The 14573-nt window shown below is 35.7% G+C and overlaps 2 protein-coding genes across 2 annotated transcripts; both read right to left on the bottom strand.

Annotated features, from left to right (window-relative positions):
• Positions 1-2630: 2630 nt before the first annotated feature.
• On the bottom strand, positions 2631-5227 carry LOC306880530 (gephyrin-like). Its single transcript, XM_079434093.1, has 3 exons — positions 5130-5227; positions 4422-4518; positions 2631-2941 (listed from the first exon to the last, which is right to left on the bottom strand). Exons 1-3 carry the CDS (start codon positions 5172-5174, stop codon positions 2808-2810), a joined length of 276 nt encoding a protein of 91 aa, XP_079290219.1. The 5' UTR covers positions 5175-5227; the 3' UTR covers positions 2631-2807.
• Positions 5203-13002, bottom strand: LOC306880409 (gephyrin-like; the record flags this gene model as incomplete). The annotated part of the gene is made up of 9 exons (XM_079433897.1): positions 5203-5233; positions 6233-6306; positions 6555-6642; positions 7594-7715; positions 9306-9459; positions 10298-10356; positions 12152-12271; positions 12360-12415; positions 12915-13002. 9 exons carry the CDS (start codon positions 13000-13002, stop codon positions 5203-5205), a joined length of 792 nt encoding a protein of 263 aa, XP_079290023.1.
• Between the last annotated feature and the right edge of the window lie 1571 nt (positions 13003-14573).

Here is a 14573-nt window from a genome sequence, read left to right as displayed (position 1 = left end):
CTAAATGAATACTAACAGATTATCTCTTACTATTTCACATCTAATTAAAGGACAGTTGATCTACAAATAGAGTAGCCTATAAATAACTTCAACCTTACCGAACATGCCTTACAAATATGAACAAAACGCCACTGTCACACTGAGAAAAATTATTTTTCAGTTTTATAAATAAAACAATGATTTTTGGAGTATGTAGCTACTATTTTAGTTTTCCTACTTTCAAATTTCATATTTAATAAAAATGTTTTACTAGCCATTTCTGTGAAAATTGTTTATAAAACTGTCCAAACATGATAATAACTGTCATAATAACAATGACAGAAAGCCAGCTTCTGTCAGTAACTATGGTATTTTGAAAGAAACTTAAGGTACTATTGTTAATTTTTGTGAGGGATTGAGTGAAATATTGAATTCTGATCAGCTCACTTTAGCTTTTCACTTCATTGCATGTGGTTATTAACCCCCCCGTAATAGTTTGGACCATAAATACAGCAGTAATTGACCCCTGCGACCTCTTAAGAGCCACTAATGTAGATAAACTTACTAAGCTCTCGCACGTTTTCCTCTAGTCCTTCCTGAGCTGCACAGCTGAGTTTCCCTTCAATTTCAATGCATTTTTAATGCAAAGCTGATAGATGAACACAGTGTGGACAGTTAATGTATCAACCCTTGTGGGGTTTGAACCTTTGACCTTTCTGTGACCAAACACTAACATACAGCAGGCCAACATCAACTAAAAGCAAAGCAACCATATCAGAGTCAATGATTATAAATACAATCAAAACTACTGAGTCTATCCTGTTGAAGCCATTACTCACTGTGTGCATGGAGTGGCAGGTCTCTCTCAGCCACTGCTGGTGAAGAAACAGTGATTCCAGTGGTGTTTTCACTCAGGTCCAGTGGACGTGTGAGTGTCCACAGCTCAGGTGTCTGAGGCTAATGTGGATGAGCGGTGACTTCATGAGTTCAGTAATCTGCTCTAAACCCGACAGACCACGAGTCTGACCAACATCTGACCGTCTGATAGTTTCTACAACTAAACATATCTTCATTTTTATTTATATTTCATAGCCTATACAGGCTATAAATTTGCAAATAAACCAAATATGTTAATAAATCTCAGATAAATTATCTAACATCAAATTGAGATGGCATGATATACAGTATGTTAGTAATATTATAATAATATGATATATATATATATATATATGATATATATGAATCATATTTATTATTGTAAACTGTAAATTAATATTTTGTTATACTATAATGATATAATTATAAAGTTTACATTAAAATTAAGACACACACACACAATTTTTATATATATGTTTGTAATATATACATTAAAAAATGATAAATATATTCATATCAGGTTAATAATAAAAAGTGTGTGTATTGTGTGTGTATATATATATATATATATGTGGTTTAAATATATATTTTTATATTTAATATTATTTAATAGGTAAATATTTAAAAAATCTTATTTCTATAACAACTGTTTCCCCCAAATTGTCAATATCCATCAGTCTCAGCCATTGAACACAATTACCAAAGTTACTGTTCGAAAAATGATTTGATTCCAGACTAATAATATCTGAAATGTATGATGAAACTGCTAGATAAACTATTAAAGATCAGCTGTCCAAAACACTGCAGAGAATGGTCATAAAGTGTACAAAAAATCACACACGTTAAGGAATTATGTTTTTATTCATTTTATTACAAGAAAATTCCACAATGCTATTTTTATATAATGATCAAGGATTTTATTATTGTATTCTCTCTCATTAGGTTCTTATCGTTACAGAAAATGTTATTATACAGATTTGTTCAATGTCTCCTCATTGCTTGGTCATATTCCGCAGGAGTGCTGGTCACATTTTTCTGTACAATTCAATTGTTCGCTTTTTACTGTACATTTTTGTGTAGTTGATTAAAAAGGCAGTCAGCACTTAAATAAGCTGTGGTTTCTTTTTTTCCTCGTCTTTTTTAAAGTATATTCAAATAAAACGTTCACATGTGACTCCGCCCCCTGGGGGGACGGGGGCGGGGCTACACCAGGTCATGTGATTATAAGGAAGCTTCAGGGATTGGGTGACCAGGCCCGTGTCCCCCCCCGCGCACGACCTTTGTGCACCCACGCGTTTGGCACTGCGCACACAAACAAGACTCACGAGATATAAACGACAAGCAAAGCTCTTTGTGATGTCATAATGATGCGTACTAATGGGAGGAAAAGTAAAAGTGTCACATCAATGACACGTAAGACAAAAAGTGCCACCCTCCGGAGTCCAGATTTCAAGTTGTCGAGTCCCTTCCCCACATCCGAAAACAAAAGCGCTCATTTTTCAGTTATTTTCGCGTTAAAATGGGGAAAAAATGTTCTTCTTTTTTTTTTTTTCTCTCCTGGCAGGCACCTACAGTTTCTATTAAAATGCTACAGCTATAAGATCTAGCATTGAACACACAAAGCAACTGCAATGAAAAGAACAAAGTTGCCTTAATATAATAATAATTAATAATAATGAGAAGAAAAATGCAATAATAATAATTAATAATAATACAGAATTAATCTCTTTTTATAATTAGATTTTATCATTTAAAAGTATATTTTTTCTTTCTTTGAAATAATATTTTTTTCTCATATGTATCTAGTTTTGTGATCAAGATGTTGACTATACTTCAGCGTTATCCAAATCAATAAAAACTAGCTGTGCCGTTGCATATTACAGTCAATGATATGTGAACATGCACCGTGAACCACCCCGTCGCTCTCCAACCATCGTCCTGCGGCCGTGGCATCATAGACGGCCGATGACCATGACGTCCACCACCTCGCCCTTGTGCAGCTCCACGTATTGCTCGGTTTTGGGAGGTAGCATCAGGAGTCCGTTAGCGCTGCGCATGCTCATGAGTCTGCTGCTAACCTGGTTCCCTGGAGGAAGACGAGACGGAGAAAAGCTTGAAAATATGTGACCCTGGAGTCTGGACCACTAAACCAGCCATAAGGGTAATTTTTTTAAAAATTGAGATTAATACATCATCCGGAGGCTGAATAAATAATCTTTCCATTGATGTATGGTTTGGACAATATTTGGCTGAGATACAACTATTTGAAAATCTGGCATCTGAGGGTGCAAAAAAATCTAAATATTGAGAAAATCACATTTAAAGTTGTCCAAATGAAGTGCTTAGCAATGAATATTACTAATAAAAAATGAAGTTTTGATATATTTATGGTAGGAAATTTAAAAAATATCTTTATGGAACATGATCTTTACTTAACATCCTAATGATTTTTGGCATAAAATAAAAATGGATAATTTCGACCCATGCAATGTATTGTTGGCTATTGCTACAAATATATCTGTTCTACTTATGACTGCTTTTGTGCTCCAGGGACACATATACTGCCTTCAGCCAGAAAGCACTAATGTCAGAGGAACCAACGTGCATCCTGCTATATCCACAAGAAGAGAAAACAGAGTATAGCAATCCTCTACGCACACATTGGCATTATATACATAGCACTAATAAATTATAGCCTACATTTAAACAATAATATATTTTAATATTATTTTATGTATTTCTTTTAAAAATACATCCCAAATCAAATCAGCTTCTCTTCACGAAATGACACATTTCTTTACATAATATATATTTTTGAAACAACAGGCAATCAAGCATGTTTAGTAAAATTTTGTTGTTAGCAATTAAAACACGGCAACCATGCATGAAAATAGTTTAAATTAAAAGCATAAACAACATTTTTGTTACTTGAAATAATTTAAACTTTAACTGAAGAAAATATTAAAATTATAATAATTTCTACTTTTTAATTTAACTTGATGTACAAAAACAACTAAAATTTAAATAAAAATAAAAACTATACAACAAAAATAACTAAAAAATTATACAACAAAATGACCAAAACTTTAACTAAAATAAAAAACAAAAATAAAAATAAATTCAAAATATTAATAAAATTAATATAATAAAAAACTAAAGCTGATTTTCTGAAATCAAAGGTAAACGCTATGGGATGGCACTTACACAATTGTTCAATAAATCTAAAACAAAGAATAATTCTAAACAAACTGTCATTCTGAAAAGAAAAAATCAAGAAAGAATATAATTTACATGTAGCGCATCAATTCTACATGGCATGCAACACGGCTCTTTTCACACACTCATAAATGAGCTAATATATTGTTTCCTGTCAAACGCTCACTCAGAAAGTTTAGAGGCACAAACGTGGTGATAGGACACAAAAAGTAAAAAATATATCTGTACTAAAATTGAAAAGTGAAATGCAATTTTGTCTCATATGCATGTGATTTACTTGCAATGTATAGGCAAAATAATGCAGGTCAGTTCTAATAATAATATAATAATAACAATAATATATGTGTGACCTGTGCTCTGTGCCCATGGCAGAGGTTCCTGATGGTGCCATGTCAAAATACAGCGGTGATACTCTGGACGGGGATCCAGCTTCACATCACATGACAACTGGAAACAATTAAGCACAATTTAGATGTTGTTATTAAGGCTGTCAACAGATTTGAATATTTTGCAATTAATGTTTTGAAGTTTATGCACTGACATATTCTTTTATTTTTTAAATGAATACTTTTATCCAGCAAGGACGCATTAAATTGAACAAAAGTGACAGTAAAGACATTTATAATGTTACAAAAAAATAATATTTCACACAAATGCTGCTCTTTTGAACTTTCTATCCAACAAAGAATCCTGGAAAATAAAACGTATCACAGTTTTCTCAGACAATTTTGGCAGCACGACTGTTTTCAACACAGAAATATTGTTTTTGAGCAGCAAATCAGTATATTAGAATGATATCTGAAGGAATATGTGACACTGAAGACTGAAGTAATGATGCTGAAAATTCAGCTTTGATCACGGGAATAAATTACATATTACTATATATTATAAATAGAATACAGTTATTTTAAATTGTAATAATATTTCACAATATTAGTGATTTTACTGTATTTTTGATCAAATAAATGAAAAGAATCCTACTGACCCCAAACTTTTGAAGTGCTCTATAAATAAAGGTCCTTATTCTATGTAATGCTGAAGGTTGAAGGTGGTCTTACCCTGGCTTTTATTATGGTGGGTCGCGGATCTAAGATTCCCTGCATCTTCCTCAAGGCAGGAATGACGAAGAGGTTACATGTTACGACCGCTGACACAGGATTGCCTGTGAATCACCAGAGAGCCACAAACGCACAGATCATTCACTAATACATGAAAAACTAGCCCAATCTATGTGTTGAAATTACAGACTAGTATGTGTTTTGAAAAAATACACCAATAAACTCTCTCACCGTCCCTACCTGGCAGAGCAAATATAAGTTTTCGAGACCCGTCCATATCAACAGTGGCAAATGTTGTGGGGAGACTAACGGAAGACAAACCAGAGCTCAATACCCGCGTGAACCCATCATCGTCTGACACTCAACATCAGGGTGCTTTCACACTCTAAAGTCATCTGAAGTGGGACACGCTTATTTTTAGCATTACACCTATTCTATTCTATTATTCTATTCATTTAAATAAAATAAATACACATTTTAAAATAAAGTAAAGTAAAATGTATGGATTAAATGGACAGACATCCAGGCTGGCTTTTTGTCATTTTTAAATTCGATTCAAATTAAAGTGGATAAAAATAGAATAGTATTAAAATAGATTTAATTTAATAAATTTAATTTAAAATGAAATAAGTATTAATAAAACATTTTAATAAAATACATGCTTAAAATAAAATTAATACTATGGATTAAATGAACTGATATCCAAGGTTCAAGTTTTTTAGATTCAATTTTGCTCCAATTAAAGTGGATAAAGACTATTATATGATAACAGTATTCTATTCTATTCTATTCTATTCTATTCTATTCTATTCTATTCATTTCAATAAAATAAATATACATTTTAAATTATAGTAAAATAAATGCTTAATAAATATTAAAATATGAATAAATAATAAATAATGTTAATAAAATATATTTTAATAAATTGATTAAACTGATTCAAATTCAAATCTGCTTTCTGGAGTTTTTTTTTTTTTTAAAGCTTTCCTTAAATTCAAGTGTTTGGTTCATTTAATGAGGTTTCAGACGTGAAAACACCCTGATTCTGCATTACTTGTACAGTCTTCACGCAGATGTCACCTGTTTTTTCTTCAAAAACTCACCCTGGTTTCATGAAGACACGTCCAAAGTGTATCTGAGCATGAAGGTCGATATCAAGCACCTGTTTCAGGTAATCCTGTTAAAACATCCATTTACAGTGATCTTAATGATCTGCTAAACTTGGACCAAAAAAACCCACACTATTCTCTTCTTAAAGTACTAGGCACCTCGTTTCTTTAGCAGTAAATCTCTTTGATGTGACAGCCTTACTGCCATCCAGCCACTAGATATCAGTATAAAGCAGTTAAGTAAACTCGAAGTGTTATGTTTGTCTTTAAAAAGCTGTAAACTAAATACACAGAGCACATGCACGAGCTCTCGTACCTTCTCCCCCATGGACACGCCCCCTGAGGTGATGATGACATCAGCGCGGCTGATTCCCTCATTCAGAGCATTCAACAGGTCATCAGGGCTGCAGGAAACCAGGGCAACAGTTACCATGACAACCGATGGCACAAAAACATGATACTTTATAGCCTTAAAGATAACAAAATCAAATGCAATAACTGTAAGCAACTTAATAAAAAGGAGGGTGTTTTATACAACTATATTGAATTCGTTCATTCATGTTTATAATTGGTCAACTGAACTTAAGTTAAGCAACATTTAACAATATTACATGCAGTTCTGTGAGGCTGTTAGACTGTAATGATTTTCCTTTACAATCACTTCAGGAATTTAGGTTGCATGGTACATATTTTTTAAATCCTAGTTGCAATGATACATGTATTTTGCTTGCTGGAGTAAAATTATAAATAAAGAGAAGGAGGTTTTATATCCGAATTTCCATCAAGTTTACCAAGTTAAGTTAAGTTTGAGTGGAAGATGCTTGTGATTTTTGTAAAAATGCCCCTGAAATGAGTCTCCATTAGTCATTTATTTTGGGAATATGCACACTTTTTGGGGAAAGAGAATTGAAAAGTTTACAAAAATAAAATTTTGTTGAAGCTGATGTGATGTAAAGGTGTTTCTAATTTGATGATAATAAAAATCTAGTTGAACTTTGATGCAAGTTTGATGTTTGCTCATTATTCAAGTCGAATGGGTTGAAAAAACACCCAAAAAACCTTTGCTTGAACAATTTAAAATTGACCTTAAATGTAAACCTAAAAACAATACTAACTATGCAATTGTTTGACATGTATAATGCTTTTCTGTATAATTCTTCCATTTTCCTGGTTATATGTACTCTTGTTGATACAATATGCTTGGTTTAAAAAAAACCCAAAAAAACTACATATGACAAAAACATTCATTAATCAGAAATTGATTGGTAAAAAAGAGAGATTTTTTCCGTTTTTATGTAGTCTAAATGTTGCACACAATTCCTCATATTTCTGTCTAAAGGCAGGAAGCTGCTCACTTGTCTCCCACGATGCCCAGGTTGATGGTGGGGTATCCGTGCTCCTGTATGGTGGCCAGCAGCGTCGAGCGGTTCGAGTCTCTGATCTTACCGGGGTGTAAATCATCCTCTGGGTTCAGCAGCTGAAAACACAACAGCTTGCTGCTCAGGAATTACGTATAAGACTTAAAGAATAACTTTAAGCACTGCTTTGTTACAATGTCACTAACATGTCAGCAAAAGTCCACCAGATGATCCAGCAAACTTCTGACAGCTTCCTGGTTTTTGTGAAAACTACAGATTGAACTTTTATATTTTTTAATGCCTGCTCACAAACAGTCACCCATCAGTGCATTATGGGTGTTGGAGCTTTCCCATCATTTTGGCAAAAGGGAAAGCCTCTTTCTCTGTTTTCTCTAGTCATAAAGCACTGATTAAACAAAAAATGTTTTATTTAAAGCCCATCCTGCCAGCAGTGATTTATCATTTAATGGAGTTCTCAGAGACGTTTAACTGATGCATCAACTAAAAACAGACACAAATGAGTCAGTGAGAGTGTAGAGCAATAAACGTCTTCATTTGATCTTGGGGAAATTTAATGAGAAATGTTTGAGTTGATGTTGAGATTTCTTCATTTTGAGACATTTTTGAGGTCTCTTCTGAAACTCTAAAGGAGACACATGTGAGAGAAATGAACAGAAGAAAATCATCTGCAAACGATTTTCTTAGTAATTTTGACTTGTTGTCCAGTAGAAATATCTAGATATTCTTAAATTAAGATACATTTATTTGAGAAGCAAAGTGACAAGTCTTGTGTTCTGAAAAATGTAGCAAAATTAATTGAGTTTTTGCTTAAAATAAAACAAAACAAAAGAAAATAAAAGAAAATCTGACAAAGGGGTCAGAAAAATAATCTTGTTTTTTCTTTTGCTTTTTTTAAATTTTATTTTTCTGATCCTATTTCTGACATTTTTTTCTTGTTCTATAGCAAAAACTCAGTTAACTTTGATACATTTTTCAGAAATCAAGACTTAATATTTTAAACCATTTTGCTACTCAAATGTATCTTGATTTAAGAATGATTTTTGCAGTGTATTATGACTATTAGATCTATTAGATATTGTTTTCTTTTTATAGGCTTATTTTCAGATATAATGTGTGAAACAAAATATATACTGTATACATAACATCACAAACATAATTTTTATTTTACAAAACTAGAAACATAAAACAGAAGAGAGAAAAGGAAAGAAAGAAAGAAAGAAAGAAAGAAAGAAAGAAAGAAAGAAAGAAAGAAAGAAATGAGTTGAATGATCCACTGTTTTCTTGAGGTGGTATGACTTCCAATTCACTAAAATATTATTTTCTAAAAAAATATCCCAAAATTAGGGAGTTTCTGCTTAAAAAAGAAGAAAACATCTATCAGTGTGGTAAGAAAAATAAGCTGAATTAAAAGGGAAAACAAGATTATTTTTCAGACCCTATGGACTGAAAGTGTTCTTATTTTAATCATAAACTCAAAAAAAAAAAAAAATTCAGACTTAAACTTCCTTCTCAGGTAAATATATCTATATTTAAGAATTTTTAGATATTTGCACTGGAAACAAGACAAAAATCCTGAGTAAGAAAATATTTTTTTGCAGTGTGAGAAAGCTGGAGGCTCCACATTAGATCTAATTGCTGTGTAGAAGAAACAGTGGAGATCTAAAGAGCAGTGTGTGTTGCAGTGGCACCTCGTTGCCTGTAGACATCACAGCCACGACTGGAAACTTCTGCACTTCCACCTCTGTGACGCCCACCGTGGCCAGCAGGCCGATCTCAGACGGGCCCATGTGAGTGCCTTTGGACAGCACGCATTCACCACGCTTAATGTCATGACCGATGGGCCTGCAGAAGCAGAACACAGGACAGACTCCTTCAGACTCACACAGTCATGCTGAGATTTACGCTCACACACAGTGTTGGAGAAAGCTACTTTTAAAAGTAATGCATTACAATATTGCGTTATTCCCTAAAAAAGTAACTAATTTGCGTTACGTTACTTTTGCGTTACTTTTTAAATATGAGCAGGGCTTGATTGATTGTTTTTAATACAATAAGTTCTATTTATAGCAAATATAAAAGCCATTTCACACCAAAAAGTGTAATGAATGAACCTCAGGCTGAAGGAAAAGGAAATTCACGTCTGTACAGTATAACTCAGCAGAAGCCAGTTCAACATTCTTCAGCAATAAAAAAACAATGAAGCACAATTGTTACTTTACTTAGTCATTTTTGCTTATTAGTATGGTTGAAATGGATCAAAGACATTGGTTGATAAAATGGGATTAGATACATTTGTGTTATTTAACATATTTAATTATTGCAGCTTTGCATCATATTCTGAGTTTGCATTTCACTGTTTTAATTCATTTTGATGAATACTAAATCTGTTTTTTTGCTTGTGAGATGAATTAATGCACATTCACGTTTAGTCTAGAGCTACAGTAACAGCATTTTCTCACAGCGCCTCTGTACTTCTGATTTCTCCCAACATGGGACACGAGAGCTGTCAGTCAATAAATGGGAAAAAAGTAACTGGCGTTATACTTTTTTGAAAAAGTAACTCAAAAGTAAATTAAAAAGTAATGCGTTACTTTACTAGTTACTTGAAAAAAGTAATATTATTACGTAACTCGCGGTTACTTGTAATGCGTTACCCCCAACACTGCTCACAGACGCTCACCTGATGTCTTGACCTGGACGAGCCTGGACCAGAATCCGCACCTCAAGCTCTTCTGTGCCCTGAGAAGTGAACAGACAGATAATAACTGACAGCCGAGCTGGTAATTCATGGCAGACTGAAATATTTCCAGATTATCATCATCAGTGAATAACAGTATCTACCAATTCATTTCCTCAAACTTTTCAAATAATGTTGGTAGAATTTGACTAAACATTTGATAAAATAAGTGTATTCCATTTCAGCAAATTTGTATACTTATATTATAAATATTTTATATACATAAATAATAATAAAAAATATATAGTAAATCTATTTATTATATAATATTTATTTTATATGAAAATCCTATATACTATTTAAAAATATAAATGCTATAATATTATATAGTACGCATTCATAACTTTAAAGGGGACCTATTATAGGACCTATTGTACAAAAATCATTTTTATAAGTGTCTGAACACAGTTGTGTGAAAACAACCAGCCTATAACGGAAAAAATCCGTCTAAATTTTTATAATCTAAAAAAATCATAAACAGTCTCTCCAAACAAGCAGTTTCAGATTTTTTGTTCACGTCACCGAGGAGAAAAAGTCCCGCTCATTTGTGACGCTGCCCTATAAGCATAGACACAGCCCTGAGTGAGAAGCTGTGGTCCGTCTCCGACATTACTGATTTCTTGCTGTAGCTGCTGGAGATATACATGTCAGCGCCAAAGAGGCATTTCAAGTGCTGTGTTTTGGGATGCACTAACGAACATAGGAGTCTCCATAGACTCCCTCCATCTGAGCCGCTGAGGACACTGTGGTTAAGTTTAATTGTCTAAGGAAATGTCCCGGAAAAAATCGGTAAAGTCCCCAATACGTGTAGGGATCGATACCAACACTTCGTGCGCGAACGTCAGCTCCAGACAAAGTATCACGCGTTTGTTTTCCAAATTGCCCTTCTGAAAGAGCTTCTTGGCACTCTGTAAGGCTAATGATGCTAAAGCTACCATCGTCTTGAGCTCTTGAAGCTCCGCCCTCTTCTCCGGGAGCACCAGCTCATTTGCATTAAAGCAACATACTCAAATACAGCGCGTTTTGGCTCAAACCCTAAAAGTGGCAATTTAAGAGGCTATAAAAAATTATCTGTTGAGCATTTTGAGCTAAAACTTCACATACAGACTCTGGGGTATCAGAGATTTATTTTACATCTTGTAAAAAGGAGCATTATAGGTCCCATTTAAATTACCACAATAAACCTTAGCAATTAAAGATTTATTTCACTCAGTTACAGTTCCATACTACTCAGAAATGTGGGGCAGTTAGATTTTTCTGAAAGAAATTAATACTTTTATCTATCAAGGGTGCATTAAATTGAATGACACTAAAGACATTTATAATGTTACAAGAGATTTCTATTTGAAATAAATGCTGTTGTTTTGAACTTTATATTCATCAAAGAATCCTGAAAAACAAAACAGATCACAGTTTCCACAAAAATATTGGCCAGCACAACTCAACATTGATAATAATCAGAAATGTTTCTTGAGCAGCAAATCAGAATGATTTCTGAAGGATCATGTGACACTGAAGACTGGAGTAATGATGCTGAAAATTCAGCTTTGATCACAGAAATAAATTATATTCGAACACATATTCACATAGAAAACAGCTTTTTTAAAATGTAATAATATTTCACAATTTTTACTGTATTTTGGATCAAATAAATGCAGCTTTGGTCAACAAAAGTGACTTTCAAAAACATTTTAAAAAATCTTACCGCCCCCAGAACGATAGCATATATAGATAAATGAAAATGATGAAATATTGTATGATTATGTTTTTTTGAAGAATCAGCTAACTGTAACTCACGTCTTCAGACTCTCGCAGGAGTTCGGTGTCTTCTACTTGAACCACAGCGTCGGCCCCGCACGGAATAGGAGCGCCTGTCGTCACCCGCATCACCTGACACGGCATCACGGTGTGTGTGGGCTGGAAACACACGTTACAGCAGTCCGTATGGATCACTTTCCTCACATCTGAAGATGGATTTCTCAAACGATATCTTTTCTTTTCTCACCTGCTCTCCAGCCTGAGACTCGCCCATAATATATCTGTCACCAGGGCCATCAGCCGCTGTCAGGACACAGAGACAACACTGTAGCATACTACTGTTTCCCAGCTAACAAAATATGTTCTAAGAACGTTTGTAATGCTTATGAAGAAACTAAAATAGGGTCAGTATTGATTTTACAGCAACTGAATGCTAGGATCTTCCTAATGTTGTGAAGAGCCGGACATCTTCCTTAAACGTGGCCTACATCAGACAAATGTGTTAGACTGTCAGTAAATACTCCTGAGCTCATAAATATGCAAATATGCAAAATCCCCAAATGCTGAAGTTTACTCTGCGCAAGTTCTTATGACATTTTTAAGCAGGAAACTCCCATCCAGCACCAAGTCCATAAGAAATGAATGAAGCATCTGGCATGTATCCCCTGAGAGGCATTTGGAGTGTCGCTCTCTAGCAGACGTGAGTAATGCTTCAACATGTAGCGCTGACGCGAGCACTAGAGCGTGAGTTAACCAGGTCTGTCAGAATGCCGGGTAATCGTGGAGTCATGCGTGCTCTCACCTCTTACAGCGTAGCCGTCTTTAACAGAGGCAGGGAACGGAGGCAGGTTGTCTTTGGCATAAACGTCCTGAGCCAGAACTCGACCCATGCCGTCTACGAGAACAATGCCAGAGAAAAAGATTAGATGTGTTTATTACCAAATAATAGGCCTTTTAAATCACATAAGGGATGATGTTACCCCCCACCCCCCCCCCACCCCCACCCCACCAAAAAAAAGAAATAGATTAATAATAAAAAATAAAGAATCTATAGAATAAGAATTTAGTGCATTTTAGATGCTGGCTTCTATGGAAGCTTATTTCTGCCAAGGAATTTTTCACCACTGAATTATCATTATTTAAAAAAAAAAGGTAACTGCAACTTTTTCTCACTATTTTGAGCTAACATCTTGCAATTCTGCCTTTTTTCACATAATTGCAAGTTTATATCTCACAACTGAGTTATAAATATAATAGTTGAGTTATAATTCTAAGTTTACATTTAGCAATTCTGTCTTTTTTTCTCGAAATTCAGAGTTTACTTCTGTCACGGTTCACACATCCACGGTCTCTCCTTGTCCCGTGGTTTGTCATGTGTGAGCGTGCTGTAAGTGTGGGGGGCGTGGCCGAGCCATCATCAGCTCACTTCCCTCAGCTGTGCCTCGTCATCTGCGCCAGCTGTAGCCCATTTCCTCTGCCATAAATACCCATCTCTCCTTCCTCTCCTCTGTCAGATCGTTCTTGATGTCTTCCTGCTACAGTGTTCCAGTCTTCACGTCATCATCTCGTCATCTGTGGTTCTGTTTGCTGTCGTGGATCGGAGTTCGTGTTGGTGTCATCGTGTCCTCGTCTCGTATCTGGAGTTTCCCGGTCACCGTCTGTTCCTGTCTTCACCACCACTCCACCGCATAGCCCATCCAGTTCCTGTGTCACTCCATTACCTCAACCCTGTCGGTGTCTCACTTCATTATAGTAATAAACTTTGTTATTCACTTGCACACTGTTTCCTCATCTCTGCAGCCGATCATGACAGAACGATCTGACCAAGGAATGGAAGCAGCGAGTGTCTCAGCTACATCTCTGGAGAACTTCATTGCTCAGAGCATCGACAGGATGAACAGTCAGGAGGCGAGCCTGAGTAACACGGGTCGTATTATTCAGGCTCTAGTGACGCAGGTGTCCGAGCTCACCCAACAGTTTCAACAGCTACGAGCTCCCACTGCGCCACCCACGCCGCCAACTCCTCCCACGCCATCTGAGTCCCTCACCCAGGTGGAACCTCGCTTGCCTGTTCCCGAGTCATACGCCGGTGAGTCAAACTTCTGCAGAGCCTTCTTAACTAGATGCTCTATGCATTTTGCGCTCCAGCCCCGGACCTTCAGCAACGAACAGAGCAAGGTGGCATTCGTGCTAACACTGCTCACTGGGAGAGCGGCACTTTGGGGAACGGCGGTGTGGGAGAATCAAGATCCATGCTGTGCCTCGTTCCAAGTGCTCTCCGAGGAAATGAAGCGAGTATTCGATCGCGCAGCCGCCGGAAGAGAGGCGGCCAGAATACTCGCCGATCTCCGTCAGGGTGCGAGGTCAGTCTCTGAGTACTCCATCGAATTCCGCACCCTGGCGGCGGAGTGTCGCTGGAACGAGGAGGCGCAGTGGGACATGTTCCTGCATGGGTTGGCTG

This window comes from Barbus barbus (genome assembly GCF_936440315.1).
Source record: "Barbus barbus genome assembly, chromosome: 14".
NCBI lineage: Eukaryota > Metazoa > Chordata > Actinopteri > Cypriniformes > Cyprinidae > Barbus > Barbus barbus.
The sequence above is the reverse complement of the archived record's forward strand: the minus strand, read 5'-3'. Positions and strand labels throughout refer to the sequence as shown.

Bases quoted from the DNA above. Each gene is read 5' to 3' on its own strand.
- LOC306880530 (XM_079434093.1), bottom strand. From the start codon at position 5,174: ATGCAGGGAATCTTAGATCCGCGACCCACCATAATAAAAGCCAGG. The intron at 4,519-5,129 runs GTAAGACCACCT...AATTGTTTCCAG, and splicing joins CCACCATAATAAAAGCCAGG to TTGTCATGTGATGTGAAGCT. The intron at 2,942-4,421 runs GTCACACATATA...GTCTTCCTCCAG, and splicing joins GCCATGGGCACAGAGCACAG to GGAACCAGGTTAGCAGCAGA.